This window comes from Cyprinus carpio, chromosome B19, assembly GCF_018340385.1.
Source record: "Cyprinus carpio isolate SPL01 chromosome B19, ASM1834038v1, whole genome shotgun sequence".
Classification (NCBI taxonomy): Eukaryota; Metazoa; Chordata; class Actinopteri; order Cypriniformes; family Cyprinidae; genus Cyprinus; species Cyprinus carpio.
In genome coordinates this window covers 24,740,866-24,755,408 of record NC_056615.1, presented here as the reverse complement: position 1 = coordinate 24,755,408, position 14,543 = coordinate 24,740,866, and the positions used below count along the sequence as shown (strand labels likewise).

Here is a 14,543-nt window from a genome sequence, read left to right as displayed (position 1 = left end):
CCGTGGTGGACAGTCGAGGTGTCATTCTTTTTTTTACATCATGGTTGGCTCATATATGTACAAATGAAAACTCTATCTTAAAGATTTTTTTAAGTAAAAACCTCCACATAGCTCCTTTAAATGAATGCATAAATTAAGTCTAAAGTGACATTAAAAGATATTTATAATGTTACAAAAAAATTATATTTCAAATAAATGCTGTTATCTTGAACTTTGTTCATCAAAGAATCCTGAAAAAAATATAATCAGACATGTTTCTTGAGCATCAAATCAGTAATTTTGAATGATTTCTGAAGGACCATGTCACACTGAAGACTGAAAGTAAAGGTGCTGAAAATTCATGTTTGCGTCACATGAATAAATTACATTTTACAATATATTAAAATAGATAACAGTTAATTAAATTATAATAATATTTCACAATATTAGAGGCAGTTTTTTCTGTATTTTGATCAAATTAATGCATCCTTGGGGATTCAAAAACATTACAAATATTAAAGAATATTTGAAACCAAACCAACCCCAAATCTTTAAATGATAGTGTATTTTGTATTTAAAAAAAGAAAAAAGTTTATATCTATTTTTTTTTTTTTTTTTTTTTTTTTTTTTTTATCTATATATATATATATATATATATATATATATATATATATATATATATATATATATATATATATATATATATATATATATTCACACAAAGGAATTTCAAACAAATAACTAGTCAAAAAATAAAAAAAAGTTGCAAAATCACATTTTTGCATATGTCATAGTATTAGGTACAAAAAAAAAAGAAAAGAAAGTGAGTGGATTTTTTCCTTTAGTTTCTATTAATTTTACAGTAGTTGTCAGGTATGTGTCAGGTTGTTGGAAAGTCAGGCTTCAATTTCTACTACTACCATAGTTCTGTAGTTCAAATATTAGTACAGTGCCATTCTGAACATATTCCATGAGTTTATATTTGGATACTTTAATCTGTGTGCATCTGTTGTCTGTCCTTTTTCGTCTCCGGTTCATTTCTTCTTCAGTGTAACGGTGTTAGTGAGTGTTGTGGCTTCTGTTCTGTGGTTGTGTGGTGTCAGTGAACGCTCCAGTAGTGTTGAATATCATCGTGTGTGTTCTTGAACTGTATTCCCTCTCTCTAATCCTTCATATCTGTGACTCTTCGTGACTCTATCACTGTCTCTCTCTCCTTCTCTCTGTCTGTTCCTCTCTTTCTCTTCCTGTGTTCTTTTACAGACTCTCACTGTTGAAATCCTAGGCCAATATGAAAATCTGAAAAAGTATTGCTCTGTGGTATCTGTAGTTGCCTGTGCGAGCTAGTGGCTGCCACACAGAGACTGACGGGGCTCTGGCTGTGCTGTGCTGTGCGCTGGGGCTGGTCTGTGCCTCTGGCTGCCGTGCACAACTAGGCCTGAAACACTCTACGCAGACATCAAGCTTGGTTTTTTGCATCACTGCATTCAGAAACGTGTAATTCATAATGCAGTGCAAATATGCATGCTATATATGCATGCTAAATACACTGACACTGAGGACGCTGAGACTTTTTGCAAAAAATAAATTAGACTGTGAGGTTGTTAATGTTTTTTGGACCCAACTGGCAAATTTTATATTTATAAATGTTTATATTATAAATTATATACTTTTTACAGAAAATGGTAATGATTTAAAAAAAAATATTTTTTTTTATTTCATTAAGAGAAGAAAAATAAGGGTATTACATTTATTGTTAACCACTTTATTTTCTACCAAAATGTTATGTCCATTAGAAGAAATTTGCATGCTTAACTCAACTACACAATTTGTTTTCTTGTAAATTGTAAAACTATTTTGCATTTTTCAACATTTATATATAATAGTCAAAGTCATATCATTTATGCTGTAGCTTTTATAGTTTTGGATGTATTTGAAAGACGTTTCTTATGCCCCCCAGAGCTCCATTTATTTGAACAAACAGTAAAAAACAGTAATATTGTGAAAATATTTTTACAGTTCGAAATCAATTTTAAGATGTAATTTATTTCTGTGATCAAAGCTGAATTTTCAGCATCATTACTCCAGTCTTCAGTGTCACATGATCCATCAGAAATCATTCTAATATACTGATTTACTGAAAAAAAAACCTAAAGTAAACAAAAATGTCCTGCATAGGTCAAACAATATAAATAATGATTAATGTGATATAGGCTGATTGAGAAATTTAGATTTATTTATTTTTTTCTTGATTTTTGGTTGTAATTGTTTTCTGGTAACTGCATTTTGCATGTTCTCGGCAGACAATAATTAACCTCAGAAAAAATATGTTCTGCACAAATGTTTTGTTTATCCTCACTGCAAGTGAATCCTTAATTAACAATATGCATCATATGTTTTTTATATATTGTGTCATATTTGAAGGGTTTTGGATGATAAGGGCATGTCACATCTGCTCATTTTGGAATTCAGTTTGAATCAAGTAAAAGATGAATTTGTGCGATTATACCACAGATTTTGATTGACTAACCTTGTGACATCAATAATAAAAGGCAGACATTGCGTAGAGTATGTTTCGGACCTCTCTGCTTCCTGCTGTGCTTGGCTTTGCTCCTCAGAGCCTCTTTTTGATTTCACACGTTTCTCTTACTGCACGAGGCTGCATTGTCCACCAACAATGTAATGTCACTAAAACTGTTTGCTTCTTTTTCTCTCCACCTCTTTTTCCTTTCAACTTCTGCCTCACACTTCCTTTTGTTCCATTTTTCTGCTCCTCTGTTTCCGTTTCTCTCTTTCTGCCTTTCTGTTTGCGTCTCCCAGGTGTGTCTGACGCTCACGGCCAAGCGCATGGCCCGTAAGAACTGCCTGGTGAAGAATCTGGAGGCTGTGGAGACTCTGGGATCCACATCCACCATCTGCTCTGATAAAACCGGCACCCTGACGCAGAACCGCATGACTGTCGCTCACATGTGGTTCGACAATCAGATCCATGAGGCCGACACCACGGAAGATCAGTCGGGTGAGTCGCTAGTATAAGTGCTAAGGGTGCAATAAATAGTTCAGTAGTGTCAGTAAAGGCATTTAAAATGTAACCAAAGCCGGGTTATTATTCTTAAATAAAACTAACACCATTTTAAAACAAACCAAAACCAACTGTAAACCAACCGGGGGAAATATATATATATATATATTAGTTATCTCTTTTTGCAAATAAACTCTTCATATATATATATATATATATATATATATATAGATATATATATATATATATATATATATATATATATATATATATATATATATATATATGAAAGCAGACAATATAAAAAGAGCTAGAAAAATAATTCAAAATATTATTTAAAAAAATATAATATTATCTCTAAAGTAATACTGTACCAAATATGCCTATTGCAAATTATTGTTGTTCTTGTGAAATTTCTATTCATCAAAGAATACTAAAAAAAATAAAGTATCAATGCTTCCAAAAAAATATGCATTATCACAACTGTTTTCAACATTGATAATAAATATGTAATAATATATGTTTCTTGAGCAGCAAATCAGCACATTAGAATGATTTCTGAAGGATCATCTTCATCACTGAAGACTACAGTAATGATGCTAAACATTCAGCTTTGCATCACAAAAATAAACTGCATTTTAAAATACATTACAGTACAAAAGTTTTTTTATATTTAGAAATATTTACAATATTACTGTTTTTACTTTTTTTAATCAAATAAATTCAGCCTTGGTGAGTTTACGTAAACTTACAAGTAAACTTTTGAATGGTAATGTAGATTTATTGCGTTCTAGCTGTTTCTAGGCTGTTCTGGCTGGTTGCTAAGCTATAGATTGATACTATATTGATCCTGTGTGTGTTCTCTAATAGGTGCGTCCTTTGACAAGAGCTCTGGGACGTGGTTGTCTCTGGCCCGTGTGGCGGCGCTCTGTAACAGAGCCGTGTTTAAGGCGGGACAGGACTCTCTACCCATCCTGAAGCGTGATGTTGCGGGTGACGCCTCTGAATCGGCTCTTCTCAAGTGCATCGAGCTCTCCTGTGGCTCCGTCAAAGTCATGAGGGACAAGAACAAGAAAGTGGCTGAAATTCCCTTCAACTCCACCAACAAATACCAGGTTTGTTTACTGTTTAGTGTTTAGTATCCGATGTGACTGAATCCAGAATCCATTAACTTGTTAACATTCAGTCAAAACGTAAAAAAAACGCTGACCTCCATACGTCCTGCTCCCGGAACTGCTTCTGTGTACAACTGTTGGCACTAGCTACATTAAAGTGCTTATTACGTTTTGAATATGGATATTTTTCTTACAAAAATGCATCGATTCACTACAGGAGGCCTTTGTTCACCCCCCAGAGCCATGTGAGACTTTTGTTTTTTTTTTATGGATGGGCGCTTTTTATTTAACTTCTTTTGGACTGATGCATGCAACACCTGCTGAGTGGCATTAAACATCTTGAAAGTTTAACAACAATTTTTAATATCACTCCGACTGGATTTGTCTGAAAGAAGAAAGTCATTTACACAATTTTCATTACTCAATACTTAAGAACTCAATACATAATAGTTAAAAAAAACTACAGTTCAGTCCATCATTTTAATTTTAATTTATTAAATTGATTATGAATGATTTAATCTAAAGAAAACTACAGCTGTCCATTTAGTCCATTTCTCTAAGATATTTCATCTAATTCTGATGAATGATTAAACAAGCTCATCTTTATTCACTTTTATCTGATTATTGGTTTCTCATTAACACTCATTCTCATGTGCTCGGATGTGTTTTCCCACCAGCTCTCAGTGCACGAGACGGATGAGACTGCTGACAGCCACTACCTGCTGGTGATGAAGGGGGCGCCAGAGCGCATCCTGGACCGCTGCTCCAGCATCATGGTGCAGGGCAAAGAGCAGCCCATGGACGAGGAATTGAAGGAGGCCTTCCAGAACGCCTACCTGGAGCTCGGAGGACTGGGAGAAAGAGTGCTGGGTGAGAAATTCAGATATGTGACGTGGGATATGAAAATCAAACTACAGTATTGGATGTGCACGTGCTTTTCTGTTTCCTGAGACAAAAAACTCTTAAAAGTCATTTTAAAATATAGATCCAAGACAAATGAAAAACCAGAACAGTGGATCTTCAGAAGTGTTTCTGACTGCCTTTTGTCCTCCTTCCATCCAGGTTTCTGCCACTTGTTCATGCCTGAGGACAAATACCCCAAAGGATTCGCCTTCGACACAGACGATATTAACTTCCAGACAGACAACCTGTGCTTTGTGGGTCTGATGTCCATGATTGACCCGCCCCGAGCTGCCGTCCCAGACGCCGTGGGCAAATGCCGCTCAGCTGGAATCAAAGTCATCATGGTGACCGGTGACCATCCCATCACGGCCAAGGCCATTGCTAAAGGTGTGGGGATCATCTCTGAGGGTAACGAGACGGTGGAGGACATCGCCGCTCGGCTTAATATTCCCGTCAGCCAGGTCAACCCCAGGTAGAGCGTAAACACCCTATAAAGCCTACTGCATTGAATTCCAAACTCAAATTTCTGATTTAAACTCCACTGTCCCATTTTGTATCTTCCCTGATATAATTTCCTGTATACTTTGATAATATACCATGGATTAAAATATCACAGATGCTTAGGAAGCCAATACTTGACTTTCATGATCTTCCCAAGGATGTTTTCCTGGATCAGCATGTTTTTAGTGCTGGAACAGCATTCCTATCAACCGATCGGATTACCGGTTTGGGATTAAGCTTTAACAATATTATTTTCCACCAATCATTTGCTTTCAGAAGTAGGCTTGGTTTAGGATATGGTGTATGATTGCTTGATAGGAATATTGTTTCTACGAATGACAAAAAATGTTGATTCAGGAACATGTCTAAATTGAATCCTGCTTGTTTGAACTATACTTCAAATATGAAATACTTTAATACTCTCTATAATAACTTCAAAAGCAGGTCACTGGTAAAACATCTACACTTTTAAAACTAATCGTTCTTTATTGGCATGGATGGATCCATGAAGAATCTTTGACATCAGTAGAACCTTTTAAATGCACAAAAGGTTCTTTATAGTAGAAAAAAAGACTCTTTATATTTTCAAATGTTCTTCAAATTAAGAATAAATAAAGGTTTATTTAAGAACTGTTTACTCTAAAATGGTTTTTAAATGGAATAACTGCAAAAAAAAACAACAAAAAAAAACTTTTTGAAACCTTTATTTTTAAGAGTGTACTATAATATAGCGAAATATTTGCAATTTATTTGTGCAAATTTAGTTTCTCCATCAGTGGAGAAACATGATTTTGCCCCATAATTGTGTAGGTACACAATCTAGCTAAATGAGAAGTCATGCAAAAAAGAATGAATTCTGAATAATGTGATTTGTCCAATACTTCTGGCTCATTTTTATCAAAATAACAGCAACATAACACAGTTCGTCTGATTTTGATATATCCAGAGAGCGAGTCTTCATTTGGCATTCTTCATGCGTGTGTTGTCAGGGATGCTAAAGCCTGTGTGATCCACGGCTCAGATCTGAAGGATCTCACGCAGGACCAGATGGATGATGTGCTGAAGAATCACACAGAGATTGTGTTCGCCAGGACCTCTCCCCAACAGAAACTCATCATCGTGGAGGGCTGCCAGAGACAGGTGCACACCTAAATAACACACAAAAAGGATTTCAATCTAACTGGAGTTGATTATTAATCATGATTACAATATCAAGGGAATCAACTGACTTATGTTTTTACACACTCTCTGTGGTTTAGGGTGCCATTGTGGCGGTGACTGGTGATGGAGTGAACGACTCGCCCGCTCTGAAGAAGGCAGACATCGGTGTTGCTATGGGGATCTCTGGCTCAGACGTCTCCAAGCAGGCTGCAGACATGATTCTGCTGGACGACAACTTTGCATCCATCGTTACTGGAGTTGAGGAAGGTGAGAGAGAGAGAGGGAGACAAAGGATATGGAAAAGATAGAAAGAAATCCAGAGCAAGCCAGAAAATCAAGGCAGCTCATATGAGGCAATTATTTTCATCTATGACCCGGATTTTGATCTTTGTTCTTCATTATTTATTCTTTAATTGGAGCACCATTGCATTTCACAAAGCTAGTGGTTGCTAGTCTACCTGAGGTCCATAAAACATTCATAATAACTGTAATGCATAGCTTTTGGACATACAGATTATATAATATAATATAATATAATATAATATAATATAATATAATATAATATAATATAATATAATATAATATAATATAATATAATATAATATAATATAATATAAAAACTATACAGATAATTCAGAATTACATTTTAGATAATTAAAATCAATAAAAAATATTATACAAAACAATAAATAATATTAATAAAAACAGTTTTATTATAGTATAGTATTGTATAGTAAAGTATAGTATAGTATAGTATAGTATAGCTTAATGTTTTGATTAAAAAAACGACAACAACTTTGAAGAAAACTATGTAATATTTCAAATTAAATAGTAAACACAATTGAGAGTGTCTTTATATTAACTTTTGATTTGTATTAATTCAAATTAAACCTTTGTTAAATATAACCATATTATGGTTATGGTTATATTCAATAAATTACTAATGGTGATATTCAATAAATGTAAAAAATAAATAAATAAATAAATCCAGATAATTTCAGAAAACAAAAAAACATGATAAAAAAAAATAACAAGTACAATCAATATTTGTATTAATTGTGTTATTTGTTTTTATTGATTTATATGTAACATTTTTTTTGTTTTAGTATAGTATCGTTTTTTAATGTTTTAATAAATAAAACCAACAAAATGTAAACAAAAAATGAAGAAAAGTTGGTGACATTTAAACCAATTAATAAAAACACTGAGCACACACTGAGCATGATTTTGTATAGTAATTTTCATTAAAAAGGCTTTTATTGTTTTTAGATTTTTAAATATGTATTAATTAATATTAAACACAATCATATGACATTTTTTTTTTTTTAATTATATGCATGACACTTCTTTGCCAGCAAAATGTCTTGACAAATTTTAGATAAGCACAGGAACACAGTCCAGAGGAATGAGAGAAACGACTTGGACTCAGGTAATGGTGAAGTCTGTTTACATTTTTGCTCTCTCCCAGGTCGTCTGATCTTTGATAACCTGAAGAAGTCCATCGCTTACACACTGACCAGCAACATCCCTGAAATCACTCCCTTCCTGTTCTTCATCTTGGTCAACATTCCTCTTCCTCTGGGTACCATCACCATCCTCTGCATTGACCTGGGCACTGACATGGTGAGACACACACACACACACACACACACACACACACACACACACACACACACACACATCTAATGTCTTTATTTCAATAATGAACATATTGATCAATGTAACTGAAGCTGTTCTTTTCTAGTTATAATTCTCACCTTTTTTTCTGAAATACACTTCCTTGTTACATTAACCAATCATTACTTTCCATCTCAGGTCCCTGCAATCTCGTTGGCTTATGAAGCAGCAGAGAGTGACATCATGAAGCGCCAGCCTCGTAACCCCCACAGGGACAAGCTGGTGAACGAGCGTCTCATCAGCATCGCCTATGGACAGATCGGTTAGTGAGCTGCTACATTATAAAAAATGTCTTTAAGTTTGGTTTTGGTTAAACTGCTGTAGAAAGAGACCAACTGGTCTACTGACCAAAAATGAACTGAATAAAAGTGACTTCCTGTCATATGTAGGTATGATTCAGGCCCTGGGAGGATTTTTCAGTTATTTCGTGATTCTGGCTGAGAACGGCTGGCTTCCCAGTCTGCTGGTGGGCATCCGGCTAAACTGGGACGATCGCTCTAACAATGACCTGGAGGACAGTTACGGACAGCAATGGGTAAACACTGCGTCAGATGACACAAACTACACACATATTTGACATTTATGCATTTGGCAGATGCTCTTGAACAAAGCAAGGTATATGACCAAAACAAAGAATTACTAAAAGCTTGTATTATTTTCAGTGTTGGCCTGTCATTGGCTTCCATCTTAGCTATTAATTATCTGGTTTTGACATACTGTACAAGAAAACAAAACCATACAGGGGAACATGCAGACTTTCAAGACAGGAAGTGCAACTAAGATAAGGAAGCCAAGCTTATTTATAAGGATGCATCTATAGATTGCTGTTCAAACAAGTGTTTGGTGATGTAGGAAAGTAAAAAAAAAAAAGATTATAGATGACTGAGATATCTAAACCAGGATTTTTATAGTTAACTGAAACTCAAATGAATAAAACTAAAACGATAAAAAAACATGAATATACATATATATATATATATATATATATATATATATATATATATATATATATATATATATATATATATATATATATATATATATATATATATATATATAAAAAAAACTTATAATACTAAAAACAATCACCAGAGCTGTATTTATTTAATCATAAATACAGTTAAAACAGTAATGTTGTGAAATAGTATTACAACATAAAATAACTTTTTCTATTTAAATATTTTAAAATGTAATCACATGTTCCTTCGGAAATCATCCTAATATGCTGATTTGAATTCTGATATTAAAATTGAAAATCGATTGAAATCATTATATTTATAAATGTTGAAAACAGGAAACCATGATTCTTTTTTTTTCAGGATTCTTTGGCCAATAGAAAACTCAAAAGAACATCATTTATTTGAAATAGAAATCTTTTGTAACATTATAAATGTCTTTCCATTACTTGTGATGAATTTATTGCATCCTTGATTCATCATTTGTTTTTCAAAAAATGTAAAATCTTTCTGAGCCCAAACTTTTGAACGGTAGTGTATGTGATCATGGAGCATATAAGAGTGTGTAATCATAAATGTAATGTTTCTGTCAGACGTATGAGCAGAGGAAGATTGTGGAGTTCACCTGTCACACGGCTTTCTTCGTCAGTATCGTGGTGGTGCAGTGGGCCGACGTCATCATCTGCAAGACTCGCCGCAACTCTGTGTTCCAGCAGGGCATGAAGTTAGTATCTCTCTCCATGTCCCATTAACACTGAGATTCCACATTTGCAGAAAGTTGAATCAAATATGAAGCAGTGACTGAAGCAGACTAGCTGAGCTAAGTGATTGTGCTCGTTCTCTGTAGGAATAAAATCCTGATCTTCGGCTTGTTTGAGGAGACAGCTCTCGCTGCCTTCCTGTCTTACTGCCCCGGCATGGACGTGGCCCTCAGGATGTATCCTCTCAAGTGAGTGTTAACTTGATAGAAACCTACTGGTGGAACAGTACAAAGCAAAGTTACAATATGCATCCTCATTATCATAGTAAAAGGAAACAACAGTTTAACTAATGTGAATCCTCTTTTTTTCCTCTTGTTTCTTCTCTCAGGCCCAGTTGGTGGTTCTGTGCGTTCCCTTACAGCTTCTTAATTTTTGTTTACGATGAGATCCGAAAACTCATCCTGCGCCGAAACCCAGGAGGTACAGAGCTTGAATTATTCTTTAAATATATACATATTTTAGTTATATCGCAGGCTTATGATGATATTCAGTATATAAGTATTGATATTTACATATTTACTCTGCCATGGCTTTTTGTAGTCAATTACATTTTCATTCAAAAGTTTGGGGTCAGAAAGGATTTGTTATTGTTTTTAAAGCCTTTAATGCTCTCCAAGGCTGCAACTATTTGTGACCCTATAGGATATTAAATAAAGATCATGTTCCATGAAGATATTTTGACATTTAGTAAATTTAATTATTTCAAAACTTCATTTTTGATTAGTAATATGCATTGATAAGAACTTCATTTAGACAACTTTAAAGGTGAGTATTTAGATTTTTTTGCACTCTCAGATTCCAGATTTTCAAATAGTTGTATCTAGGCTAAATATTGTCCTACTAACAAACCATACATCAGTGGAAAGCTTATTTATTCTTAATAATAATAAGCTTATTAAAATTGACAATTAAAACTGGTTTTGTGGTCCAGGGTCACACTTGATCAAAAATCCAGTAAAACATTAGTATTGTTGCATTGCAAAAAAAAAAAAAAAAAAAAAAAAAAAAAAACCTTTAAAAGAAAATTGTAAATCATAATAATATAGCAATTTGGTGCTGAAGATTTATTATTATTATTATTATTATTATTATTATTATTATTATTATTATCAATGTTAAAAAGCACCTATTTTTGTGGAAACCCTGATACATTTTTTCAGGATCCTTTGATGAATAGAAAGTTCAAGAGAACAGCATTAATTTGTAACATTATAAATGTCTTCAAAATCAATTTACTGCATCCTTGCTGAATAAACCTATTAATTTATTGTAAAAAAAAAATATTTAAAAAATCATACCAATCCCAAACTAAAACACAGTAAATATCTAGTTAAAATAAACCAAGGATTTATTTCTAAACTGTTTCACACTAAATGAACCAAAAGGAAAATAATATAATTTTCTTTTCATATATGTATGTGTGTATGTATATATATATATATATATATATATATATATATATAATACTTTGCAAAAAAAAGAAAAAAGGCAAAACTGACCTACATATATATGTAGATAAAATGTTTTATTGCATGGAAGATGCCACATAGACACTCCTGTGATCATCAAAGAGTTTATGATGCAAATGAATCATTGAATCAGTTTTGAATCGATTCACTGAATTTATTTGAATTTTAGTCATATAAGTGCTGAGGAAGCATTGCAAAAATAAAGTGCCTTCTTTATGCTCCTCATATGAATGTTCTGTGAATATCTGGTTGCCCAAACAAGGAATGATTTAAATATCCATGTTACTGATGCTGAATTTTAATTATCCTCTTTCTCTCTGTTTTACTTCAGGTTGGGTTGAAAAGGAGACATACTACTGAATTGTCAAATACTTCTCTCATCGATTCTCCCTCATTCCCTCGCTCTCTTTCTTTATCTCTTTCTCTCTCTTTCACATTCTACCCATTCCTCCCTTCACTATAAAAACACCAATACAGAAACAACCATGTTACTCCTTCCTTTTACTGAAATAAAAAATAAGAAGACGAGAGGACCAGCCACAGAGGAAGACGACAAACCTCCAGTTTATTTATTTATTTATTTATTTCTGCTCAAAGACTACAGCTGAATCTGCCAGTATGATAGTAGTAAGGTTTACTAATGCTGATAAACACACTGTTAGCGTGTGCGCACGCACGGATCACGCATCACGTCTGTCCAAACCCAGCAGCTGCATTAAGACTCGGTCACAGTCGACAGGGACTCCTGATCAAACACTGCCACGCTAGATTACTGTTATCTTTACCGTCCAAAAATAAATTACCTAAAGATCAAAACTCATTTAGACTCTCGCCCTCTGCTGGGGAAAAAGAGGAGCACAGCTTTCCTCACCCCAATCTGGCACCTGTCCGTCTCTCTTTCTAAGTGTTTTTTCTTTCCGTGTTGTTGTTGTTGTTGTTGTATTTTTGAGTGTTGTTTTTATTAATCATTCATAACTTTTTTTGTTCAATATTTTTTTATGTTAGAAGTGTCTGAGAGCTGCTTGGTTTCATTTTTCTCAGACATGACAAAGCACACTGCCACCCTTTCACTCTTTCTCTCTCTCTCTCTCTCACTCCCCTTTTATCCTGCACTCCCCCCTCCTTCCCTGCTCTTGCTCCTTCTGTCCGTCTCTCTGTCCCCGTCTGTTTGTCTGTTCGTGAACGATGTGAAGAATCCTCCCTCCTCTATCCGCCCCGTTCCCCCTCTTCCCCTGTTAAAAAAAGAGAAAATTCAATCTTTCTGTGTCCTAGGAAAAAGAGATTTCTCTCTGATTTCATTGTTTAAATAAGTGCAGAAAAAATGGAATAGAAGCAATGTACCAATATGTGAAACAACAGCAAAAAATTAAATAAAAAAGAAGGATCTCTCTTTTCTCAGCTTGGGGTCGGTTTGTTTTTGTGTCTGATGTCTGGCATGAGAGCAAATGAAATATTCTGTGCAAATTTTAAAATCTACTGCATTTTCAGGACACCCAAACATGCATTCACACTGTCTTTAAGTTCAAAATCAAAATTTTTAATTTATAAGTCATTTCACAGGAGTGAATTTCATGTTTTAGTGTAGTTGAATATCACCCAGAATGCATCCAATGTGTAATTCACATTATTCTCAGCGATTCTCATTATTTACTCATTTCTATATTAAGGTAATGAGAATCATCCTTTGTGTCACAATGCTTTTTAATTTAATTAAAACTATAATAATGTACAATAATACTGCCATATACTACTTTTAATACTGATATAATGCTTTACAATTTAAACAAAATACAGCTTTGTAGCATATTAATAAGAATTTGGGGTTAAGAAATGTGATTAATTGTTATGAAAATAATTTGATAAAATAAAATGGATTTTATTTTATTTATTCAATTGAGAGGCTTTGTGTGATTCAGACAGTTAATTGTGTTTCTAGTCAAATTAAATTAAATATATATTTTTTGCAGTATGTATGAGAATTTGGGGGGTAAGAAATATGATTTAATATAACAAAAATAATTTGATAAAATTGATTATTTTATAATATATTATAATTCAAAATTACTTCTATTTATTTTACTCTATTATTATATTATATTATATATTCTTGTATTTTGGGGTGAAATATGACCTAGGCACATTCTTGATAGGCTTTGTGTGATTTAGCCAGTAAATTGTAGTCAGCTAATAAAAATAATACTAAAAACTACTCGCTCGATTAACATGACAAGTGTGAGAACTTTTACCTCTTTAATGGCTTTTCTCTGAACTCTGCAAGTCTGTTAATGGTTTTACTGTCATTAATTCACTCTCGCAGGTTTATAACCTTCTCTCTCACAGCTTTTTTATGAGTTTTGGCGCTGTGACATTTATAGAGGTGGCTTCTCCCGAAATCATATCACAGCAATAATCACATTAAACACATCTCACTCGAAATCACTCCCTAATATTTTAGCAACATTCATCATTTTGAGGTTGTTTTTCAATAACCTTTCAAAACAGCAGGTGGTCATAAATTTAATTTGAGATAAAAAATTTCCTGTAAATAAATAAATAAAATAAAATTGCTTTTCCACAGACGTATAACCTAGAGGTGTGGGTCACCCCTTTTAAAGACTGTCTGCACACACAGATAGAGACTGAGGGCCTATAACAGCTTATATATTTATCCAAGCTGTTTTATATATATATATATATATATATATATATATATATATATATATATATATATATATATATATATATATATATATACTCTTGTCAGGTATTCTCTAACCTCATCAGGCATTATAGGAGAACATTTAGAGCTGTAAAGTCTTTGATGAATTCCCTGGTTACATTCGGCCGCTGTTTCATTTTGATGATGAAGAGGGCTCACAAACACACACACACACACACACACACACACACACACACACACACACACACACACACACACACACACACACACACACACACACACACACACACACACACACACACACACACACACACACACAACC

The 14,543-nt window shown here is 33.6% G+C and overlaps 1 protein-coding gene across 1 annotated transcript in view; it reads left to right on the top strand.

The window, feature by feature from the left end:
- The window catches only part of atp1a3a (ATPase Na+/K+ transporting subunit alpha 3a), a 32,944-nt gene extending 20,005 nt beyond the window's left edge, over positions 1–12,939 (top strand). Inside the window, exons 9-21 of the mRNA XM_042746047.1 lie at positions 2,797–2,995; positions 3,869–4,113; positions 4,791–4,983; positions 5,176–5,488; positions 6,507–6,657; positions 6,777–6,945; positions 8,147–8,301; positions 8,494–8,617; positions 8,745–8,890; positions 9,905–10,035; positions 10,159–10,260; positions 10,401–10,492; positions 11,873–12,939. Of these exons, the coding sequence (XP_042601981.1) occupies positions 2,797–2,995; positions 3,869–4,113; positions 4,791–4,983; positions 5,176–5,488; positions 6,507–6,657; positions 6,777–6,945; positions 8,147–8,301; positions 8,494–8,617; positions 8,745–8,890; positions 9,905–10,035; positions 10,159–10,260; positions 10,401–10,492; positions 11,873–11,901 (2,049 nt within the window). The 3' untranslated portion in view covers positions 11,902–12,939. The remainder of the gene's footprint in view (positions 1–2,796; positions 2,996–3,868; positions 4,114–4,790; positions 4,984–5,175; positions 5,489–6,506; positions 6,658–6,776; positions 6,946–8,146; positions 8,302–8,493; positions 8,618–8,744; positions 8,891–9,904; positions 10,036–10,158; positions 10,261–10,400; positions 10,493–11,872) is intronic.
- The last annotated feature ends 1,604 nt before the right edge of the window (positions 12,940–14,543 follow it).